This window comes from Macaca thibetana, chromosome 16 (assembly GCF_024542745.1).
Source record: "Macaca thibetana thibetana isolate TM-01 chromosome 16, ASM2454274v1, whole genome shotgun sequence".
In the NCBI taxonomy this organism is placed as follows: domain Eukaryota; kingdom Metazoa; phylum Chordata; class Mammalia; order Primates; family Cercopithecidae; genus Macaca; species Macaca thibetana.
Genome location: NC_065593.1, coordinates 51,739,685 through 51,760,496, shown reverse-complemented (window position 1 = coordinate 51,760,496; position 20,812 = coordinate 51,739,685). Strand labels below are relative to the sequence as shown.

Here is a 20,812-nt window from a genome sequence, read left to right as displayed (position 1 = left end):
TGCACTCCAGCCTGGGTGACAGAGCGAGACTCCGTCTCAAAAAAAAAAAAAAAAAAAAAAAAGAAATGCATGTATTTTACTTAGCAGGGAAAGCTGATTGGTGATTATCACACTTAACCCCTAGTGAATCGGATGGATTAACCTGCTTTCCAGGGCATTGAGGAAATGGGTTAAGATAAGAAATGTCTGGCCAGTGCGGTGGCTCACGCCTGTAATCCCAGCACTTTGGGAGGCCGAGGCAGACAGATCACGAGGTCAGGAGATCGAGACCATCCTGGCTAACACGGTGAAACTCCGTCTCTACTAAAAATACAAAAAAAAATTAGCCGGACGTGGTAGCAGGCGCCTGTAGTCCCAGCTACTCGGGAGGCTGAGGCAGGAGAATGGCATGAACCCGGGAGGCAGAGCTTGCAGTGAGCTGAGATCGTGCCACTGCATTCCAGCCTGGGCAACAGAGCAAGACTCCATCTCAAAAAAAAAAAAAAAAAAAGAAAAGAAAAGAAGTGTCCATGAAAGGGAGACCCTGGGGGAAAGGAACAATAACTGCAGCTCTGAGGATCTGGCACCAGCAGCACCAGCAGCACCAGCACCAGCACCAGCACCAGCACGGAGGGATGCTGTACAGCCATTATTGATTTTAACTTTACAAACGGTTCTTCAAAGGAGGGAGAGTTCCCTTTTTACTGAAGAGAAATCCCATTTGGTAGTCAAATACCATTCCCAAAGACAAATAGCTGATAAATGGCAGGCAGGGTTTTGCACCCAGGCCCATCCAGCCCCCTGTCTCCAGTGTCCTTTCCCTTATATCACACTGATACAGAGGAGTGTGTCTGGTTGGGGAAGTGGAAGTGTTCCCAAGTGGGGAGGTCATCTGATGCACAAATTTGGTCTGTTTTATGGGTTTTTTAGTTTTAGTTTTTGTTTTTGTAGAGCTCAGACCTGTTCTTAGGCAGCTTTAACAATCAACTGTGCACTTAGTAATTGACAAATCATGTTTTTTACTTTCAATTTAGAGGGAATTAGATTTGTTAAGCTCTTGCTCCTTCTTTAGAGATGGGGTTTAGTTCTGTCACCCAGGCTGGAGTGCAGTGGTATGATCACAGCTCACTGCAGCCTCAATCTGCTGGGCTCAAGTGATCCTCCCGCCTCAGCCTCCATGGGACTGCTGGGACTGCAGGCATGGGCCACCATGCCAGGCTAATTTTTTATTTTAATTTTAATTTAATTAAATTTAATTAATTAATTTATTTTGAGACTGAGTCTCACTCTGTTGCCCAAGCTGGAGTGCAATGGCACGATCTCGGCTCACTGCAACCTCTGCCTCCCAGGTTCAAGTGATTCTCCTGTCTTGCCCTCCCGAGTTGCTGGGACTACAGGCGCATGCCACCACAGCTGGCTGATTTTTTTAAATTTTTATTTTTAGTAGAGACAGGGTTTCACCGTGTTAGCCAGGATGGTCTCGATCTCCTGACCTCATGATCCGCCCGCCTTGGCCTCCCAAAGTGCTAGGATTACAAGCCTGAGACACTGTGCCCAGCGCCAGGCTAATTTTTAAAAAACTTTTTGTAGAGGCAAGGTCTCACTGTGTTGCCCAGGCTGGTCTTGAACTCCTGAGCTCAAGTGATCCCTTTTCCACCTTGGCCTCTCAAAGTGCTAGGATTATAGGCATGAGCCACCATGCCTGGACTTTACTTTTTTCATGTATTCAAATTTTATCATATTAGTAGGGAACTATAATTCAAGTTTTCTTATAGCTTGGTGTTCATTTTTACAAGCTTGATCTTCATTGGTTTTTAACTTTAAAGCAAATCCTGTTATGTGTAATTGAACATTACAGTAATTATAGTAATTTGTTTCAGATTGGGCACTCAAGTGTTAATATTTTGTCTCTTTAGGAAATCAAAACTAGATTCATATATAGAATTCTTATTGCAAGTATCTAGTCTTAAATCTTATAAAGGTACTATTTGGACTTAAAACTATGAAGTTGGCCGGGCGCGGTGGCTCAAGCCTGTAATCCCAGCACTTTGGGAGGCCGAGACGGGTGGATCACGAGGTCAGGAGATCGAGACCATCCTGGCTAACACGGTGAAACCCCGTCTCTACTAAAAAATACAAAAAACTAGCCGGGTGAGGTGGCGGGCGTCTGTAGTCCCAGCTACTCGGGAGGCTGAGGCAGGAGAATGACGTAAACCCGGGAGGCGGAGCTTGCAGTGAGCTGAGATCTGGCCACAGCACTCCAGCCTGGGCGATAGAGCGAGACTCCGTCTCCAAAAAAAAAAAAACAAAAAAAAACTATGAAGTTATGTGCTTACTATATAAGTGTACTTATTTTGAGTTATCTTTTAAACTTGAAATTCCATTCTTAATGTCCAGAGTAATTATGAATGGTTAAATTATGAATGACTCTTAATAGTTTAAAGCTACAGTATTTATTTATTTAATTAATTTATTTTTTGAGATGGAGTTTCCCTCTTGTCGCCCAGGCTAGAGTGCAGTAGCACCATCTCGGCTCACTGCAACCTCTGCCTCGTGGGGTCAACTGATTCTCCTGCCTCAGCCTCTCAAGTAGCTGGGATTTACAGGTGTATATTACCATGTCCAGCTAATTTTTATATTTTTAGTAGAGACAGGCTTTTGCCATGTTGGCCTGGTTGGTCTCGAACTCCTGACCTCAGGTGACCTACCATCCTCGGCCTCCCAAGGATTACAAGCGTGAGCCACCGCACCTGGCCTACAATACTTAAATGTGGATTCTCTGTCATCCATTATGCTGTTTATCCTGTGGTGAAAATTTTATGAAGATTGAATGTTTTTTCTCTAACATGAATTGCTTTCTCTTACTTTTCTCATTTTTTTCCTTCCTAATCTACTTGCAGATACTTCAGATTATTTTTAGAACATGGTATGGTGAGAACAAATAAATTGGGGTTTGCAAATCTAAATAAATTATGTGGCCCTCAGTGGGATTAGCAGGATTGTATTGAAAACACCAGCAGAAACAAAATAGTTCTTTTGTGTACTTTAAATAAAAATTTATTTTCAGGCCAGGCGCAGTGGCTCAAACCTGTAATCCCAGCACTTTGGGAGGCTGAGGCAGGCAGATCACCTGAGGTCAGGAGTTTGAGACCAGCCTGGCCAACATGGTGAAGCCCCGTCTCCACTAAAAATACAAAAATTAGCCGGGTATGGTGGCGCACACCTGTAATCCCAGCTACTCCAGAGGCTGAGGCATGAGAATCACTTGAACTTAGGAGATGGAGGTTGCAGTGAGCTGAGATCGTGCCACTGCACTCTAGCCTGGGCAACAGAGTGAGATTCTGTCTCAAACAACAACAACAACAACAAAATATCTCTTTTCAGGCCAGGTACCGTGGCTCACACCTGTAATCCCAGCACTTTGGGAGGCCATAACAGAAGGTTCACTTGAGACCAGGAGTTTGAGACCAGCTTGGGCAACATAACGAGACCTCCTCTCTATTTGAACAAACACACACAATACTCTTTTCATAGAAAAATGTTTACTACACAATAAACTTTAGAAGAATACGAAGCTGTATTAATGCTATTACTCCAATGTAAAAAAAATACACACACACATATTCTGAAATAGATTCAAAGGAATTACATAAACGTCAATTTTTTTTTCTTTTTTTTTTTTTTTTCGGAGACAGGGTCTCGCTCTGTCACCCAGGCTGGAGTACAGTGGTGCAATCACAGCTCACTGCAGCCTTGACTTCTTGGCCTCAAGTGACCCTCCCCCGTCAGCCTCCCAAAGTGCTGGGATCACAGGCCACCACACCTGGCAACATGTCAGTTTTTATTCTGGATAGTGGGAAGTGGGGTATGGATGTTTTTATCTTTTATTTTCTTTTTTATATTTTTCTAAATTTTCCACAGTGAACATTATTTTATAATCTTTCAAACATACCTCTTAAAAGGACTGGTTCCTATAGAATTCAGTGCAAGAAATCTTCTGTATTACTTTATACTTTGGTTGCCTTGATCACTGGGCCTTTCCTGGTAGCAAAGAAGAGGTTAGTGTAGGCAGCAGAGAAAACACAGGTATACTCTTACTTAAAATGCATGTCTTTATAATAAAAGTATAGGTGGTACCCAGAGGAAAATCTTGTGACACATTGCAAAGTGGAACAGAAATTATCTTTTTTTTTTTTTTTTTTTTTTTTGAGACGGAGTCTCACGCTGTTGCCCAGGCTGGAGTGCAGTGGCGCGATCTCTGCTCACTGCAAGCTCCGCCTCCTGGGTTCACGCCATTCTCCTGCCTCAGCCTCCTGAGTAGCTAGGACTACAGGCGCTCGCCACCGCGCCCGGCTAATTTTTTGTATTTTTAGTAGAGACGGGGTTTCACTGTGGTCTCGATCTCCTGACCTTGTGATCCGCCCGCCTCGGCCTCCCAAAGTGCTGGGATTACAGGCTTGAGCCACCGCGCCCGGCCTAGAAATTATCTTTAGATCACTTTCTGTTCTGGATTATTGTATGAGCCTGATTTTCATCTCTCTTTCCACCTTCCCTCACCCTAGTTGTAAATTCGCTAGTGCATGGATGTGAAGTACAAGTCTTAATTTTAAAAAGTTTTATGAAGCTGTGTAGTAAATCCCTTTTGTAAGTGGTCTTGACTGCGTTTCTCAATATATCTTTTGGTTTCATTAGATTCAGGTATATAAATGAGAACTGTAACTTTGGACAGATTTTTTCAGTCATCTTTACAGTAATAAGTTCCCCATTAGACAATAGTTGTTTGTTTTATGACTTGCTGTTGGTAGGTTATCCCCAAGGGGCTGAGAAATTCCTGTTTTGAAAAGTCCAAAAAGTTTGATGACTTGCTGTTTCATTTTTTTCTTTTCAGTTATAGAAAACAGGATTACACCCACCTTGACTTTGTACAGTAACATCTACTATCTGCTGACTTAACCCGAGTAAATGCTTTGAATTGAGTCCCATATAATGTCCTAAGGCAGCCTATATGGAGTAATGAATTGTCTTCTCCCCTATGTCTTCCTACCCAGAATGGTACTTAGCACTCAAGTTGTTACTCAAATATCTTTTGTGTGTTCTGGGTCTCAGTGAAGTAGTTATTAAATCACAGGCTTGGGGAGAACATTTATTCTATGGCATTGAATGAAATGTTGCCCAATTCTAGACCTTCTAATAAAATGTTTTTTAAAACCCACAGGCTTAGAATTATTCCATAGATATGAAGTAATGTAGTTAGAACTTAGTGGAGTGCTTTAGATTAACTTGTAATTTGAAAAACCAAAATTGAAATTGTGAAATAACATGGGCTCTTTGAGGTCTTTTCCAGTAAAACAGTTACAGTAAAGCTGGTTGGCAGTGATTTTCCTAGACACTTTGGCTGGTTGTCTCCTGTGACTGCTGTTAATTAAATATGGTTTGTAGCTAAGCAGCCTATAAGGAGAAGACTGTGGAAGTATTTGCATATTCTCTCCTTGAAAATACTACCTGGTCTTTGGCTTTAAGTTATACTTTTTTTTTTTTTTTTTTTGAGACAGAGTCTTGCTCTGTCGCCCAGGCTGGGGTGCAGTGGCCAGATCTCAGCTCACTGCAAGCTCCGCCTCCCGGGTTTAGACCATTCTCCTGCCTCAGCCTCCCGAGTAGCTGGGACTACAAGCGCCCGCCACCTCGCCCGGCTAGTTTTTTGTATTTTTTAGTAGAGACGGGGTTTCACCGTGTTAGCCAGGATGGTCTCGATCTCCTGACCTCGTGATCCGCCCGTCTCGGCCTCCCAAAGTGCTGGGATTACAGGCTTGAGCCACCACGCCCGGCCTAGTTATACTTTTTTTTTTTTTTTTTCCCCCATGTGGAATAACTATTAAAGTATTACCTACGGTGATTAGACTAAGAAGTAAAACATAAAATCAGTCATTCTTTTTTTTTTTTTTTTTTTTTTTTTTTTTTTTGAGACAGAGTCTCTCTCTTTTGCCCAGGCTGGAGTGCAATGGCACGATCTCAGCTTACTGCAACTTCTGCCTCCCAGGTTCAAACGATTCTCCTGCCTCAGCCTCCTGAGTAGCTGAGACTACAGGCGCCCACCACCACACCCGGCTGATTTTTGAATTTTTAGTAGAGACGGGGTTTCACTATATTGGCCAGGCTGGTCTCAAACTCCTGACCTTGTGATCCGCCCACCTCGGCCTCCCAAAGTGCTCGGATTATAGGTGTTAGCCACCGTGCCCAGCCTGGTGCTTTAATTTTATGGAAAAAACTACTAGCTGGTTTCTGTTTTAAGAAATAACAGGCCCGGGGCGATGGCTTAGGTTTGTAATCCCAGCAGTTTGGGAGGCCAATGCGGGCAGATCACAAGGTCAGGAGTTCGAGACCATCCTGGCCAACATAGTGAAACCCTATCTCTACCAAAAATACAAAAATTAGCCGAGTGTGGTGGTGCATGTCTGTAGTCCTAGCTACTCGGGAGGCTGAGGCAGGAGAATCGCTTGAACCTGGGAGGTGGGGGCTGCAGTGAGCCGAGATAGTGCCACTGCACTCCAGCCCAGGCGACAGTATGAGACTTCATCTCAAGGAAAAAAAAAAAAAAAAAAAAGCCCGGCGCAGTGGCTCACGCCTGTAATCCCAGTACTTTGGGAGGCCGAGGCGGGTGGATCACGAGGTCAGGAGATCGAGACCATCCTGGCTAACACGGTGAAACCCCGTCTCTACTAAAAATACAAAAAAAATATTAGTCGGGTGTGGCGGCGGGCGCCTGTAGTCCCAGCTACTTGGGAGGCTGAGGCAGGAGAATGGCATGAACCTGGGAGGCGGAGCTTACAGTGAGCCGAGATCGCGCCACTGCACTCCAGCCTGGGCGACTGAGCGAGACTCCGTCTCAAAAAAAAAAAAAGAAAGAAATAACAATTATTGTACTACTTATTAGCCCTCCTCTGTCCCCAGCTAAAAATAAGAACAGCAACAACCAAAAAATCCTTAGTTATGTACTGGAAATGAATCAGATAATTTTCAGTAACTTACACGTTTTTGGGATATGTTAGTTTGAAAATGCAAATATTCATGCCTGACCCCAGTGTTAATCTGTGAGGGAGCAGGTATAGTGGAATGCTGTGTTATGGTTTAACTTGGATCTTTAGGGAGTAGACTGTGATGCCTCTGCATTTGTATCCAAGACAAATAATTAAATAATCTATTTTTGGCTGGACATGATGCCTCATGCCTGCAGTCCCAGCACTTTGGGAGGCTGAGGTGGGAGGATCGCTTGAGGCCAGGAGTTCAGGATCCGTCTGGGCAACAAAGTGAGACCTTGTCTTTACAAAAACTACAAAAAATTCGCTGAACACTGCGGCTTGTGCCCCTAGTCCTGGCTACTCGGGTCCCTGAGTTAGGAGGATTGCTTGAGCCCAGGAGTTGGAGGTTACAGTGATCTGTATTTGCCACTGCACTCTAACCTGGGTAGCAGAGAGAGACCCTGTCTCAAAAAATAAAGTCTGTTTTTAAAATTAATTTTAAACACTGGAGTTTATTTTTTTTATTTTATTTTATTTTTTTTTGAGACAGAGTCTCGCTCTGTCGCCCAGGCTGGAGTGCAGTGGCCAGATCTCAGCTCACTGCAAGCTCCGCCTCCCGGGTTCACGCCATTCTCCTGCCTCAGCCTCCCGAGTAGCTGGGACTACAGGCGCCCGCCACCTCGCCCGGCTAGTTTTTTGTATTTTTTTAGTAGAGACGGGGTTTCACCGTGTTAGCCAGGATGGTCTCGATCTCCTGACCTCGTGATCCACCCGTCTCGGCCTCCCAAATTGCTGGGATTACAGGCTTGAGCCACCGCGCCCGGCCTAAACGCTGGAGTTTATTACAAATAGCAGATGGTTCTTTTTTTAAATCTTTTTTTTTTTTTTTTTTTTTTTTTTTAAGGAGAACCACCCCTTTTTGGCTACATTGTCTAGGGTAGCAGTGTTCAATAAAAATAAGATCCAAGTCACATATGTAATGTTAAGTTTTCTTTTCTTTCTTTTTTTTTGTTTTTTGTTTTTTGTCTTTTGGAGTCTCACTCTGTTGCCCAGGCTGGAGTGCAGTGGCACGATTTCGGCCCACTGCAACCTCTGCCTCCCGGATTCAAGTAATTCTCCTGCCTCAGCCTCCCAAGTAGCTGGGACTACAGGCATGCACCACCATACCCAGCTAATTTTTGTATTTTTAGTAGAGATGGAGCTTTGCCATGTTGCCCAGTCTGGTCTCAAACTCATGACCTCGGGTGATCCACATGCCTTGGCCTCCCTAAGTGCTGGGATTACAGGCATGAACCACCACTCCCTGCCAATGTTAAGTTTTCTTTTTTTTTTTTTTTTTTTTTTTTTTGAGACGGAGTCTCCCTCTGTCGCCCAGGCTGGAGTGCAGTGGCCAGATCTCAGCTCACTGCAAGCTCCGCCTCCCGGGTTCCCGCCATTCTCCTGCCTCAGCCTCCCGAGTAGCTGGGACTACAGGCGCCGCCACCGCGCCCGGCTAGTTTTTTGTATTTCTTAGTAGAGACGGGGTTTCACCGTGTTAGCCAGGATGGTCTCGATCTCCTGACCTCGTGATCCACCCATCTCCGCCTCCCAAAGTGCTGGGATTACAGGCTTGAGCCACCGCGCCCGGCCTAATGTTAAGTTTTCTAGTAGCCACATTAAAAGAAATAAAAAGAAATCAGTGAAGTTAATAATATATTTTATTTAATGCAGTATATCTAAAATATTATCATTTCAACACGAACAAGATACTTTACATTCTTTTGTTTTTCAGTACATCCTCAGAATCCAGTGTGTATTTTATATTGATAGCATATTTCAGTTTGAAGCAGCCACATTTCAAGTGCTCAGTAACTACATGTGGCTAGTGACTCCATACTGGACTCTGTAGGTTTAGAGTTTCAGGTTTCAGTAAATTTGTATGCAATAGAATCTTCATAAATTGGCGTATTATGCAGATTTCTTTGTATGCACATCAGTTCTTGCATAGCATAAGTCAGTTCATGATGCTTTTAGTCTATGAGGCAGATTTTTTTTTTTTGAGGCAAAGTCTCGCTCTGTCACCCGGGCTGGAGTGCAGAGGCGCAGTCTTGGCTCACTGCAACCTCCATGTGAGGCAGATTTTAACTTGGCCCTAATGCAAATATTGTAAGAGAGATCTAATGGCCTTTGATTTTTTTTTTTTTTTTTTTTTTGAGACGGAGTCCCGCTGTGTCGCCCAGGCTGGAGTGCAGTGGCCGGATCTCAGCTCACTGCAAGCTCTGCCTCCCGGGTTTTTACGCCATTCTCCTGCCTCAGCCTCCCGAGTAGCCGGGACTACAGGCGCCCGCCACCTCGCCCAGCTAGTTTTTTGTATTTTTTAGTAGAGACGGGGTTTCACCGTGTTAGCCAGGATGGTCTCGAACTCCTGACCTCGTGATCCGCCCGTCTCGGCCTCCCAAAGTGCTGGGATTACAGGCTTGAGCCACCGCGCCCGGCCTGGCCTTTGATTTTTTTACAGAGGGCAATCAATACATGCCACGGTTACAATGCTTCAGCATATAGCGTGCACGTCAGCCACTGCTTTTACTCCAGCTAGTGCTTAGTGTACCTGTACCACTGCCCAGGTAGCATTTGTCCTGTGGCAGGTGAATCTTAGGGTGGAAGATGGCAAGTAATATTGCTTTTAAAATTATTATTATTTTTTGAGATGGAGTGTCGCTCTGTTGCCTGGGCTAGAGTGCAGTGGTACAATCTTGGCTCACTACAACCTCCACCTCCCAGGTTCAAGTGATTCTCCTGCTTCAGCCTTCTGAGCAGCTGGGATTACAGGCGGCCACCACCATGCCCGGCTAATTTTTATATTTTTAGTAGAGATGGGGTTTCACTATGTTGGCCAGGCTGGTCTCGAACTCCTGACCTCGTGATCTACCCACCTCAGCCTCCCAAAGTTCTGGGATTACAGGTGTGAGCCACCATGCCCGGCCTACATTTTAAAATTAATTAATTATAAGCAGGGTCTCACTGTTTTGGCCAGACTGGTCTTGAACTGATAAGAGTTCTGAACTCTTATCAATTCGAGACCAGCCTAGGCAACATGGTGAAACCCTGTCTCTACTAAAAATATTTAAAAAATTAGGCCGGGCGCGGTGGCTCAAGCCTGTAATCCCAGCACTTTGGGAGGCCGAGACGGGCGGATCACAAGGTCAGGAGATCGAGACCATCCTGGCTAACACGGCGAAACCCCGTCTCTACTAAAAACACAAAAAATTAGCCGGGCGAGGTGGCGGCGCCTGTGGTCCCAGCTACTCGGGAGGCTGAGGCAGGAGAATGGCGTGAACCCGGAAGGCGGAGCTTGCAGTGAGCTGAGATCTGGCCACTGCACTCCAGCCTGGGCGACAGAGCGAGACTCCGTCTCAAAAAAAAAAAAAAAAAATTAGCAGGGTGTGGTGGTGCATGCCTATAATCCCAGCTACTTGGGAGGCTGAGGCAGGACAATTGCTTGAACTAGGGAGATGGGGGTTGCAGTGAGTTGAGATTGCACCACTGCACTCCAGCCTAGGCAACAGAGTGAGACTCCATCTCAAAAAAAAAAAAAAAAAGTAACATTGTTGGAATATTTAGTTAATTTATAGAAGCATATTGGCCTAATTGGGGCAAATACCTTATTCTGACATTCTATTGTTTGTTTTTTTTTGCTTTACTGAGTTTTTTCACCAGTGGAATTTAAGCCCTTGATACATGAGGAGGGAAAATACCTTGGATCCGTGCTGCACATGTAAAGTACACAGGAGATTTAGAAAACTTCGTAGCAAAAAGAGTGTAAAGTATCTCAATAATTTTTGTGGGCTGGACACGGTGGCTCAAGCCTATACTCTCAGCACATTGGGAAGCTGAGATGCATGAGTCTAGGAGTTCGAGACCAGCCTAGGCAACATAATGGGACCCCCGTATCTACAAAAATAATTAACCAGATGTGGTGTGCATCTGTAGTCCCAGTTACTTGAGACGCTGAAGTGGGAGGATCGTTTGAGCCGGGAAGTTGAGGCTACAGTGAGCTGTGATTGAGCCACTGCACTCCGGCCTGGGTGACAGAGTGCCTGTCTCCAAAAAATAATAATAATAATAATAAGTTTTGTATGATCATATGTTGAAATAACATTTTGGATATATTAAACGAAATAAAATACATTATTAATATTAATTTCAGCTGTTTCTTTTAACTTTTTAAATATGGCTACCAGAAAATTTAAAATGCATATGTGGCTTGTCTTCTATTTCTGTTGGATGCTGCTGCCTTAGATTATTAATTATTCAGTGTAAAGACTGCTGGTAGGTACTTCCTGCACTTCCCTGAATATGTGCTTGAGAGCTCCACCAGCCGTCTTCACAGTAGCAAAAGGGGTATTTTGAGTCTGTCCACCAAAGAGGGAGGGAGAAGTGCAGCCCTCTCAGGTTCTGTTAGAAAACCTGATCCCAGGCTGGGCGCGGTGGCTCATGCCTGTAATCCCAGCACTTTGGGAGGCTGAGGTGGGCAGATCACAAGGTCAGGAGATCAAGACCATCCAGGCTAACATGGTGAAACCCCGTCTCTACTAAAAAAAATACAAAAACTTAATCGGGCGAGGTGGCGGGCACCTGTAGTCCCAGCTACTCAGGAGGCTGAGGCAGGAGAATGGCGTGAACGTGGGAGGCGGAGCTTGCAGTGAGCCGAGATCCCGCCACTGCCCTCCAGCCTGGGCCCCACTGCCCTCCAGCCTGGGTGACAGACACTGTCTCAAAAAACAAAAAAACAAAAACCTGATCCCAAGCCAGGCGTGGTGGCTCATGCCTGTAATCCCAGCACTTTGGGAGGTCGAGGCAGGAGGATTGCTTAAGCCCAGGAGTTCGAGACCAGTCTGGGCAACGTAGCGAGACTCCCAGCTTCTTGGGAGGCTGAGGTAGGAGGATTGCCTCAGCCCAGGAGTTAGAGGTTGCAGGAGTTAGAGGTTCCATGATTGCACCTTTCATTCCATTACATTTGCTGCCTTGAGAACAGAAGACCTGTTGGTTTTGTTGCCAGTTTGCTCAGTCATTTTTATGAAAGAGCCAGTGCTAACTAGGTACTTCTTCGTGCCTTCTCTGAGAGTCAAGAACTCTAGTGTGTTTGCGTGTGTTCAGTCTCTCATTAAATGTTCTCACTATCCCAGAGAACCATCTCATTGGACCTTGGTCTGTATATACCTTCATCTTAGGCTCTGACTTGTAATTATTTTTAGAACAATTTTTTTTTTCTTTTTTTTTGAGACAGAGTTTTGCTCTTGTTGCCCAGGCTGGAATGCAGTGGTGCGATCTCAGCTCACCTCAATCTCCGCTTCCCGGGTTCAAGCAATTCTCCTGCCTCAGCCTCTGGAGTAGCTGTGATTACAGGCATGTGCCACCATGCCCAGCTAATTTTGTATTTTTAGTAGAGACAGGGTTTCTCCGAGTTGGTCAGGCTGGTCTCGAACTCCCAACCTTAGGTGATCTGCCTGCCTCGGCCTCCCAAAGTGCTGGGATTACAGGCTTAAGCCACTGCCCCTGGCCTAATTTTAGAACTTCTTAAAATGACTTGGCCTCTATTGATATTTCCATGACCCATACTATTCAGAAAGAGGATTATAGGTGATTAGCTGGCTGGGTTTCTCATACCAGAGCATTTCACTGGGGTGTTCCTGAACCTGGGACAATTTTTATGCCTGGCATTTTTCTTTCCTTCTCTGTTATCCCAGACTAAGCAATTTTTTAAATAGTTACTATTTGTTGAGTAGGAGAATCTCAGGCAGATCTTCCTAGATCCTCATTTATACTTTTAAACCTGTAGTCCTGGAATTAGCTCTCTGTCCCCCCACCCCAAACATCCACTTTCTACATTTTGGCCACAGTACAGGTTTACTGTGTATAACTAAAAGGGCTGTGGAGTAGAAAGAAAGGAACTGACATTTGTTGGGCATCTGTTGTGTGCCGTGCACTGAGCTGGATGCTGTAGGAATATCTCAATACCCCTGAGGAATGGGAAATATTATCTCTATTTTATAGATAAGGGAATAGAAATCTGGGAGTTTAGTAATTTTTAAATTTCACACACCTCTGGTAGATAATGGATTATAGAACCTGGCATAATAGCCACTTGTCATCCCAGTGTAAAAGAGATGTGTGGTGGGCCGGGGGCGGTGGCTCAAGCCTGTAATCCCAGCACTTTGGGAGGCTGAGACGGGCGGATCACAAGGTCAGGAGATCGAGACCATCCTGGCTAACACGGTGAAACCCCTACTAAAAAAATACAAAAAACTAGCCGGGCGTGGTGGCGGGCAACTGTAGTCCCAGCTACCCGGAGGCTGAGGCAGGAGAATGGTGTGAACCTGGGAGGCGGAGCTTGCAGTGAGCTGAGATCCAGCCACGCGCACTCCAACCCGGGCGACAGAGCGAGACTCTGTCTCAAAAAAAAAAAAGAAATGTGTGGCCAGATGCGGTGGCTCACATATGTAATCCCAGCACTTTGGGAAGCCGAGGCAGGAGGATGACTTGAGCCCAGGAGTTCAAGACCAGCCTGGGCATGTTTTGTTTGTCTCACAAAACATGTTGTAAAAAACGAGTGTGGCATGGTGGTATGTGCCTATAGTCCCAGGTCCTCGGGATGCTGAGGTGGGAGGATCTCTTGAGCCCACGATCATGCCATTGCACTCTAGCCTGGGCCACAGAGCAAGACTCTGTCTTTAAAAAATAAGAGAAAAAAAAAGCTGTGATTATCCCAAGATGGAGATTGTGAATGTGTTTGTATTGTTCTAAACTGGGAGAAACAGGCTGGGTGTGTTGGCTCATGCCTGTAATCTCAGCACTTTGGGAGGCCGAGGTGGGAGATCACTTGAGTCCAGGAGTTCAAGGCCAGCCTGGGCAACATGGTGAAGACCCCATCTCTATTTTTTAAAAATAAACTGGGAGAAAGAAGCAGGGTCCTCCCCAGAACATCTTTATCCCTAGTCACAGACCTGACACCTGTGTTGGGCAATGGCTACTTCTAGATTATTTACCCCTACTGGGACTTGTGGTGACCATATGCACACTTTGGTTTACAGTTGGGACCCCTGATTTTAGCAGGATGGCCCAATGGAATCAGCTACAGCAGCTTGACACACGGTACCTGGAGCAGCTCCATCAGCTCTACAGTGACAGCTTCCCAATGGAGTTGCGGCAGTTTCTGGCCCCTTGGATTGAGAGTCAAGATTGGTAAGTCCTTAAGAGACTCTCCAAATTGTTAGGTTTCGGTTTGAGTCAAGAGACATGAACTCTTAATGTCATGCTTTGCTGTTTAATTAAAAAATTTACGGGTACAGGTGATGGGGAAAATAAGATCAGGAGATAAAGTGGCACCCTTTGGTCTTGTAAAGCATTTTTTATATTAGAAGGGCATGTGGGCAACTGTCTTTGACACATTGAAACTGCCTGTATGGTGGTAGATGTCTTGAAGGTTGATTTGGACCTCATTTACTTGGGCAGATCTTCTGTATATTCTGATAATCCAGCGATGTGGTAGACATATTTTTTCTTTGAATGTGAGTTCTGTCATAGCTAGAACTTTGGGTTGATACTTGTAATTCCCCTTTAGTTAAAGGAAGGAGCCACAGGGGTGTATTAGTCTGTTCTCAGCTTGCTGTAAAGAAATACCTGAGATTGGGTAATTTATAAGAAAAGAGGTTTAATTGGCTCATAGTTCTGCAGGCTGTATAGGAAGCATAGCAGCATCCACCGCCAGGGAGGCCTCAGCAAGCTTCCAATCATGGCAGAAGGCAGAGTGGGAGCAGGCAGGTCACATGGCCAGAGCAAGAGCAAGAGAGCAAGGGGGAGGCGCCACACACTTTTAAACGATCAGATCGCACAAGAACTCACTGTCTCGAGGACAGTATCAACAGGGATGGTGCTAAACCATTCATGAGAATCCCACCCCCATGATCCAGTCACCCTCCACCAGGCCCCACCTCCAACAGTGGGGGTTACATTTCAGTATGAGATTCGGGCAGGGATGTAGATCCAAACTAGATCACAGGAAAAGGGAAATGGATTCCATTCATAGAGGAGATAATGGCACAGAAGTCCAGCAACTATTTATTTCCTTCACTTTAATATGCTCAGGCTCACCTACTGATTTTGGTTTAATTCAGGCCAGTGTTAATATGACCTGGTTTTTCCAGAATGCATATCCTGATTTGGTGAAGGGCCAGGAGGTGATTCCCAGATGCTGGAGATAGGCCATCCCAGCCTGGGATTACTTATTTGTACTAATAAATCTGACCAGAGTTAATTGAGAGTTTAAAGCAAAACAGCATAGCTGTCTACTTTGCTCAAGTATTTTACAAATACAGATTATGAGAGTGGATAATAATATCTGGGATAATTGTTTTTTTGTTTTGTTGTGGGTTTTTGGTTTTTTTTTTTGAAACAGAGTCTGGCTCTAGCCTAGGCAGGAGTGCAGTGGCGCAATTTCAGCTCACTGCAACCTCTGACTCTTGGGTTCAAGCGATTCTCCTGCCTCAGCCTCCCGAGTAGCTGGGATTACAGGTGCTCACCACCACACCCAGCTAATTTTTGATTTTTAGTAGAGACAGGGTTTCACCATGTTGGCTTGTTTGGTCTGGAACTCCTGACCTCAGGTGATCCGCCCCCCTCGGCCTCCCAAAGTGTTGGGATTACAGGCGTGAGCCACCGTGCCTGGCCTGAAATAATTATTAATAATTATTAAATTGATGGCATTTGATTGCTGAGCAAGAAGAATCTAAAATGATGAATGGGTTATAGCGTCAGGTTTGCTTTATTTTTTTTTTTTCCTCTTTCTTGATGGTGATTTCTGTGTTTGTGTGTATGTGTCGGCTTCAGAGCCATTCTTTATCATTCTTCCTTTTCCTAGGGCATATGCGGCCAGCAAAGAATCACATGCCACTTTGGTGTTTCATAATCTCCTGGGCGAGATTGACCAGCAGTATAGCCGCTTCCTGCAAGAGTCGAATGTTCTCTATCAGCACAATCTACGAAGAATCAAGCAGTTTCTTCAGGTATGATGAGAAACTGAGGACAAGGAGAAACAGGACCCGTAGAGTCGGGTGTTAGCGTTCTTTCCTGGAAGCATTTCTTTTCTCATTTGGCTAAATAACGAGAATCTTATCTTGTATTTTCAATTACAGGAGAAGTAATTAGTCCCTTCTCAAAGCTCTGTATACTTACCCGTGAGCATCATTACCTGAGAATCACTTCTCTTGTCATAGTTGAAGTAATAAAGTGATTGTTTTGTTTTGTTTTTTTTTTGAGATGGAGTCTCGCTCTGTCGCCCAGGCTGGAGTGCAGTGGCATGATCTCGGCTCACCGCCAGCTCCACCTCCCGGGTTCACGCTATTCTCCTGCTTCAGCCTCCCAAGTAGCTGGGACTACAGGCGCCCGCCACCATGCCTGGTTAATTTTTTGTATTTTTAGTAGAGACGGGGTTTCATCATGTTAGCCAGGATGATCTCGATCTCCTGATCTCGTGATCCACCCGCCTCGGCCTCCCAAAGTGCTGGAATTACAGGCATGAGCTACCATGCCTGATCATAAAGTGATTGTTACATTAATCATACATGTTAGCATGTTAACCGGGTCCACTGATAGGAAGATGACTCTCACTGTTACATGTTAAAGGTTTGACCGTAATGGGATACTTCTTGAATAAGTCAGTTGCTTCCCTGCAAGAGCAGGATAGCATACTGTGTAAAGACTCAGACAAGGCCAGGCATGGTGGCTCACGCCTGTAATCCCAACACCTTAGGAGGTTGAGGTGGGAGGATTGCTTGAGCCCGGGAGTTTGAGACCAGCCTGGGCAGCATAACGAGACACCATCTCTACAGAATTTTTTTTTCAAAAACTAGCCAGTTGTGGTGGCATGTACTTGTAGTCTTAACTACTCAGAAGGCTGAGGTGAGAAAATCACTTGAGCCTGGGAGGTCGAAGCTGCAGTAAGCTGTGATTGCGCCACTGCACTCCAGCCTGGTGGACAGAGTGAGACCCAGTCTCAAAAAAAAAAAGACTCAGGCTAGTGTGCCTTCTGTTACAGAAATAGTAACGACCTCCCCTTCGCCCACCCACAGAGAGCCTTCACCCAGGCTCTGAAGCCTTTGTTCTGTTCTTTCCTAGAGTAAATGCTTTCCTTGATGAATACATTAGTTTTAAGGTGCCGCAGTTCAGTCCACATCTCCATGGTCTGCTACTGATTTTCATTCTCTTTCTCTCCTACTTACAGAGCAGGTATCTTGAGAAGCCAATGGAGATTGCCCGGATTGTGGCCCGGTGCCTGTGGGAAGAGTCACGCCTCCTACAGACTGCAGCCACTGCGGCCCAGGTGAGACCTGAGACAAATCCCTGGTCTGGGAGGAATGGAAAATCAAACAACTTTATAATGAGATAAATTATTAGATCTACTAAAAAAGAAAGAAAATAAATTAAATAGATCAATAATCATAAAAATACATCGAAAAACTCTTAAAAAAAAGAAAGTTCCACCCCCCAAAATACATTGAAAAAACTCTAAAAAAAGAAAGTTCCACCAAAAGAATCCAACAGACCTAATGGTTTGACAAACTTTTTTTTTTTTTTGAGACGGAGTTTTGCTCCTGTTACCCAGGCTAGAGTGCAATGGCGCGATCTCGGCTCTCCACCTCCAGGGTTCAAGTGATTCTCCTGCCTCAGTCTCCCGAGTAGCTGGGATTATAGGCATGCGCCACCACACCTGGCTAATTTTGTATTTTTAGTAGAGACGGGGTTTCTCCATGTTGGAGACCTCCTGACCTCAGGTGATCCGCCCACCTCGGCCTCCCAAAGTGCTGAGATTACAGGCGTGAGCCACTGTGCCCGGCCTGTTCTGACAAACTTTCATAGTACAGATTATTCCAATATCATTCAAACTTTTCCAAAGTATAGGAAAACAAGAGATGTTTCCAGCTTATTTTATGAGGCTGGAAAAATCCTCATATCAAAACCTAAAAAACAGCCAGGAGTAGTGGCTCACACCTGTAATCCCAGCACTTTGGGAGGCTGAGACAGGCAGATTGCTGAGCCTCAGAAGTTCAAGACCAGCTGGGGCAACATAGCGAGAACTCATATCTATTTTTTTCTTTTTTTTTTGAGACAGAGTCTTGTTCTGTCGCCCAGGCTGGAGTGCGGTGGCGCCATCTTGGCTCACTGCAACCTCCACCTCCCAGGTTCAAGTTGATTCTCTTGCCTCAGCCTCCCGAGTAGCTGGACTACAGGTGTGTGCCACCACGCCTGGCTAATTTTTTGTATTTTTTTTAGTAGAGACGAAGTTTCACCTTGTTAGGCAGGATGGTCTTGATCTCCTGACCTCATGATCCACCTGCTGCGGCCTCCCAAAGTGCTGGGATTACAGGTGTGAGCCACCACGCCTGGCTTAATTAAGCATGATGCACAGTAGTGAAACACTATTCTCAGTAAAACTGCAAAAGATAAGGATGTCTTTTACTCTTGATACTTTTCTGAAGGATCCAGCCTATCCCAAAAAAAAAAAAAAGAAATGAGGGTACAAATATTGGAAAGCAAGGGACAGAATTCTTATTATTTACAGATAGGCAGGTCTTCCTAGAAGATCCAAGAGAAACAAAACTAACAATAACAATTAGAACTAGCAAGGTTTAGAAAGGCCATTGTATACGAGATAAATATTTTCAGAATCTGCAGTTCCTGTATACAGTGGCATTAGTAACCTATTAGAAGATGTAATGAAAGTAAAGATCTGGGCCAGGCAATGGTGTCTCACACCTGTAATCCCAGCACTTTGGGAGGCCATGGTGGGTGGATCCACGAGGTCAAGAGATTGAGACCATCCTGGCCGACATGGTGAAACCCCATCTCTACTAAAAATACAAAAATTAGCTGGGCATGGTGGTACGCGCCTGTAGTCCCAGCTACTCAGGAAGCTGAGGCAGGAGAATCGCTTGAACCTGGGAGGCAGAGGTTGCAGTGAGCTGAGATTGTGCCACTGCACTCCAGCCTGGGTGACAGAGCAAGACTGTCTGAAAAAAAAAAAAAAAAAAGAAAGCAAAGATCTGATTCATAATAGTAAAATGAAATGTATGCAATTTGCATATACTATTGGTATATATGGGAAAATATCTGGAAACATATATACTAAATCATTAAAGTAGTTGGTCATAGGAGACTTTTTTACTTTCTGTGAAGGGTTTTACTTTCTTTAATTTCTTTAATATCAGGGATATTTTTTCTTTTTCTCCCTGACCCCCTGCTTTTTAAAAAATTGTGGTGAAATACACATAACATTACATTTCAAATTTACCATTGTAACCTTTTGTTTTTTGAGACAGTCTCACTCTGTCACCCAGGCTGTAGTGCAGCAGTGTGATCACAGCTCACTGCAGCCTCAACCACCTGGACCCTTGTGATCCTCCTGCCTCCTGCCTCAGCCTTATGAGTAGCTGGGACTACAGGCATATGCCACCATGCCCAACTAATTTTTTTTTTGGTAGAGGTGGGCTCTTGCTGTGTTTCCCAGGCTGGTGTTGAACTCCTGGGCTCATCAACTGATGAGAGAGAGCTCTCCAGGCAGAAAGAAGATCATGTTCAAAGACAGAAACAGAAACATGTATTCTTGGGAGAAGTATAGAAAGTTCGGCATCTGATTGGGTCGGGAAGATGAGTTAGTCAAGGCCATGTGATGATGTTTTAATTAGTCATGCCAAGCAATGGGGCTCTGGAAGAGCAGTTTACCACAAGGAGCCAACTGCTTTGATATGAACCCACAGCCCTGCCACTTGTTCTGTAACCTTAAGTAAACAATTTTTACTCTCTCTGTTCCTCCAGTGGGAGTGATAATTATACCTTCTTCATAGAATTCATACATGTAAAATGCTTAGAACAGTATCTGACACATAAATGCAAAACAATTTAACTGCTTTCTGCTGCTGCTGACATCACTATCATCACCCTCACCATTACTGTAGGAAATGGGGACCCAGTGAAGAATGTTTTGTATTTTTGGTAGAGATGGGGTTTCACCATGTTGACCAGGCTGGTCTCGAACTCCTGACCTCAGGTGATCCGTCCACCTCGGCCTCCCAAAGTGCTGGGATCACAGGCATGAGCCACTGTGCCCGGCCCCAGTGAGGAATTTTAAGCAGAAAACTGATATGCTCAGGTGTGAGTGAGGTGGTAGATAACATTTACTGTGCAGTGCCCTTTAGCCCAAGAGGTTAGCACACAGGCACTTGCCCAGGCAGCACTAGGATTTTCTGTTACGGAAAACCTTTGTATTTTATCCTGCTCCACAATATAAAAATATGTGGTTTAAGTCAATTTGGATAGGGACTCCAACTTACCATGGGAGGTAGGAAAGCCAAAGGTATCCCAACGATGTTTTCAATTGGATGGATTAGGGGTCTGCAAACTGTGACCGTGGCCCAAATCCAGCCTGCTGCTGTTTTGTAAATGAGGTTTTTTTGGAACCCAGCCACACTCGGTTATTTATGCATTATCTGTGGCTGCTTTTGTGCTGCAGTGGCAGGGCTATTTGTGGCAGGGACTATATGACCCAGGAAGCCAAAAATATTTACCTTCTGTCCCTTAGAGAAAAAGTTTGCAACTCCTGATATGAAGCTGTAAGTTGGATATTTGTGGCCTCAACCCAGGCCTCACTGCTATTTTTTCTGTTTATGATATCTGGCATGCTCTTAAGTGTCTAGAATGGGTTAAAGATAGAAGAATGGATGTACCCTGCTACCAGGGGCTGTCAGGCTAGTCGGGATTATAAGTACACAAACACTCAAAGTGAG

The 20,812-nt window shown here is 44.9% G+C and overlaps 2 protein-coding genes across 9 annotated transcripts in view; one reads left to right on the top strand and one right to left on the bottom strand.

Annotated features, from left to right (window-relative positions):
* ATP6V0A1 (ATPase H+ transporting V0 subunit a1) overlaps window positions 1-20,812 on the bottom strand; it is a 360,020-nt gene that overhangs the window by 177,340 nt on the left and 161,868 nt on the right. The window lies entirely within an intron of this gene.
* STAT3 (signal transducer and activator of transcription 3) overlaps window positions 1-20,812 on the top strand; it is an 87,791-nt gene that overhangs the window by 37,742 nt on the left and 29,237 nt on the right. For 4 of the 8 annotated variants that reach the window (XM_050762599.1, XM_050762596.1, XM_050762602.1 and 1 more), the window contains exons 2-4: window positions 14,085-14,216; window positions 15,892-16,036; window positions 17,254-17,352. In XM_050762599.1, coding sequence (XP_050618556.1) covers window positions 14,085-14,216; window positions 15,892-16,036; window positions 17,254-17,352 — 376 coding nt within the window. Of the gene's footprint in view, window positions 1-14,065; window positions 14,217-15,891; window positions 16,037-17,253; window positions 17,353-20,812 lie in introns of those variants that run through there. The other 4 variants (XM_050762600.1, XM_050762597.1, XM_050762603.1 and 1 more) reach the window with 3 other exon arrangements.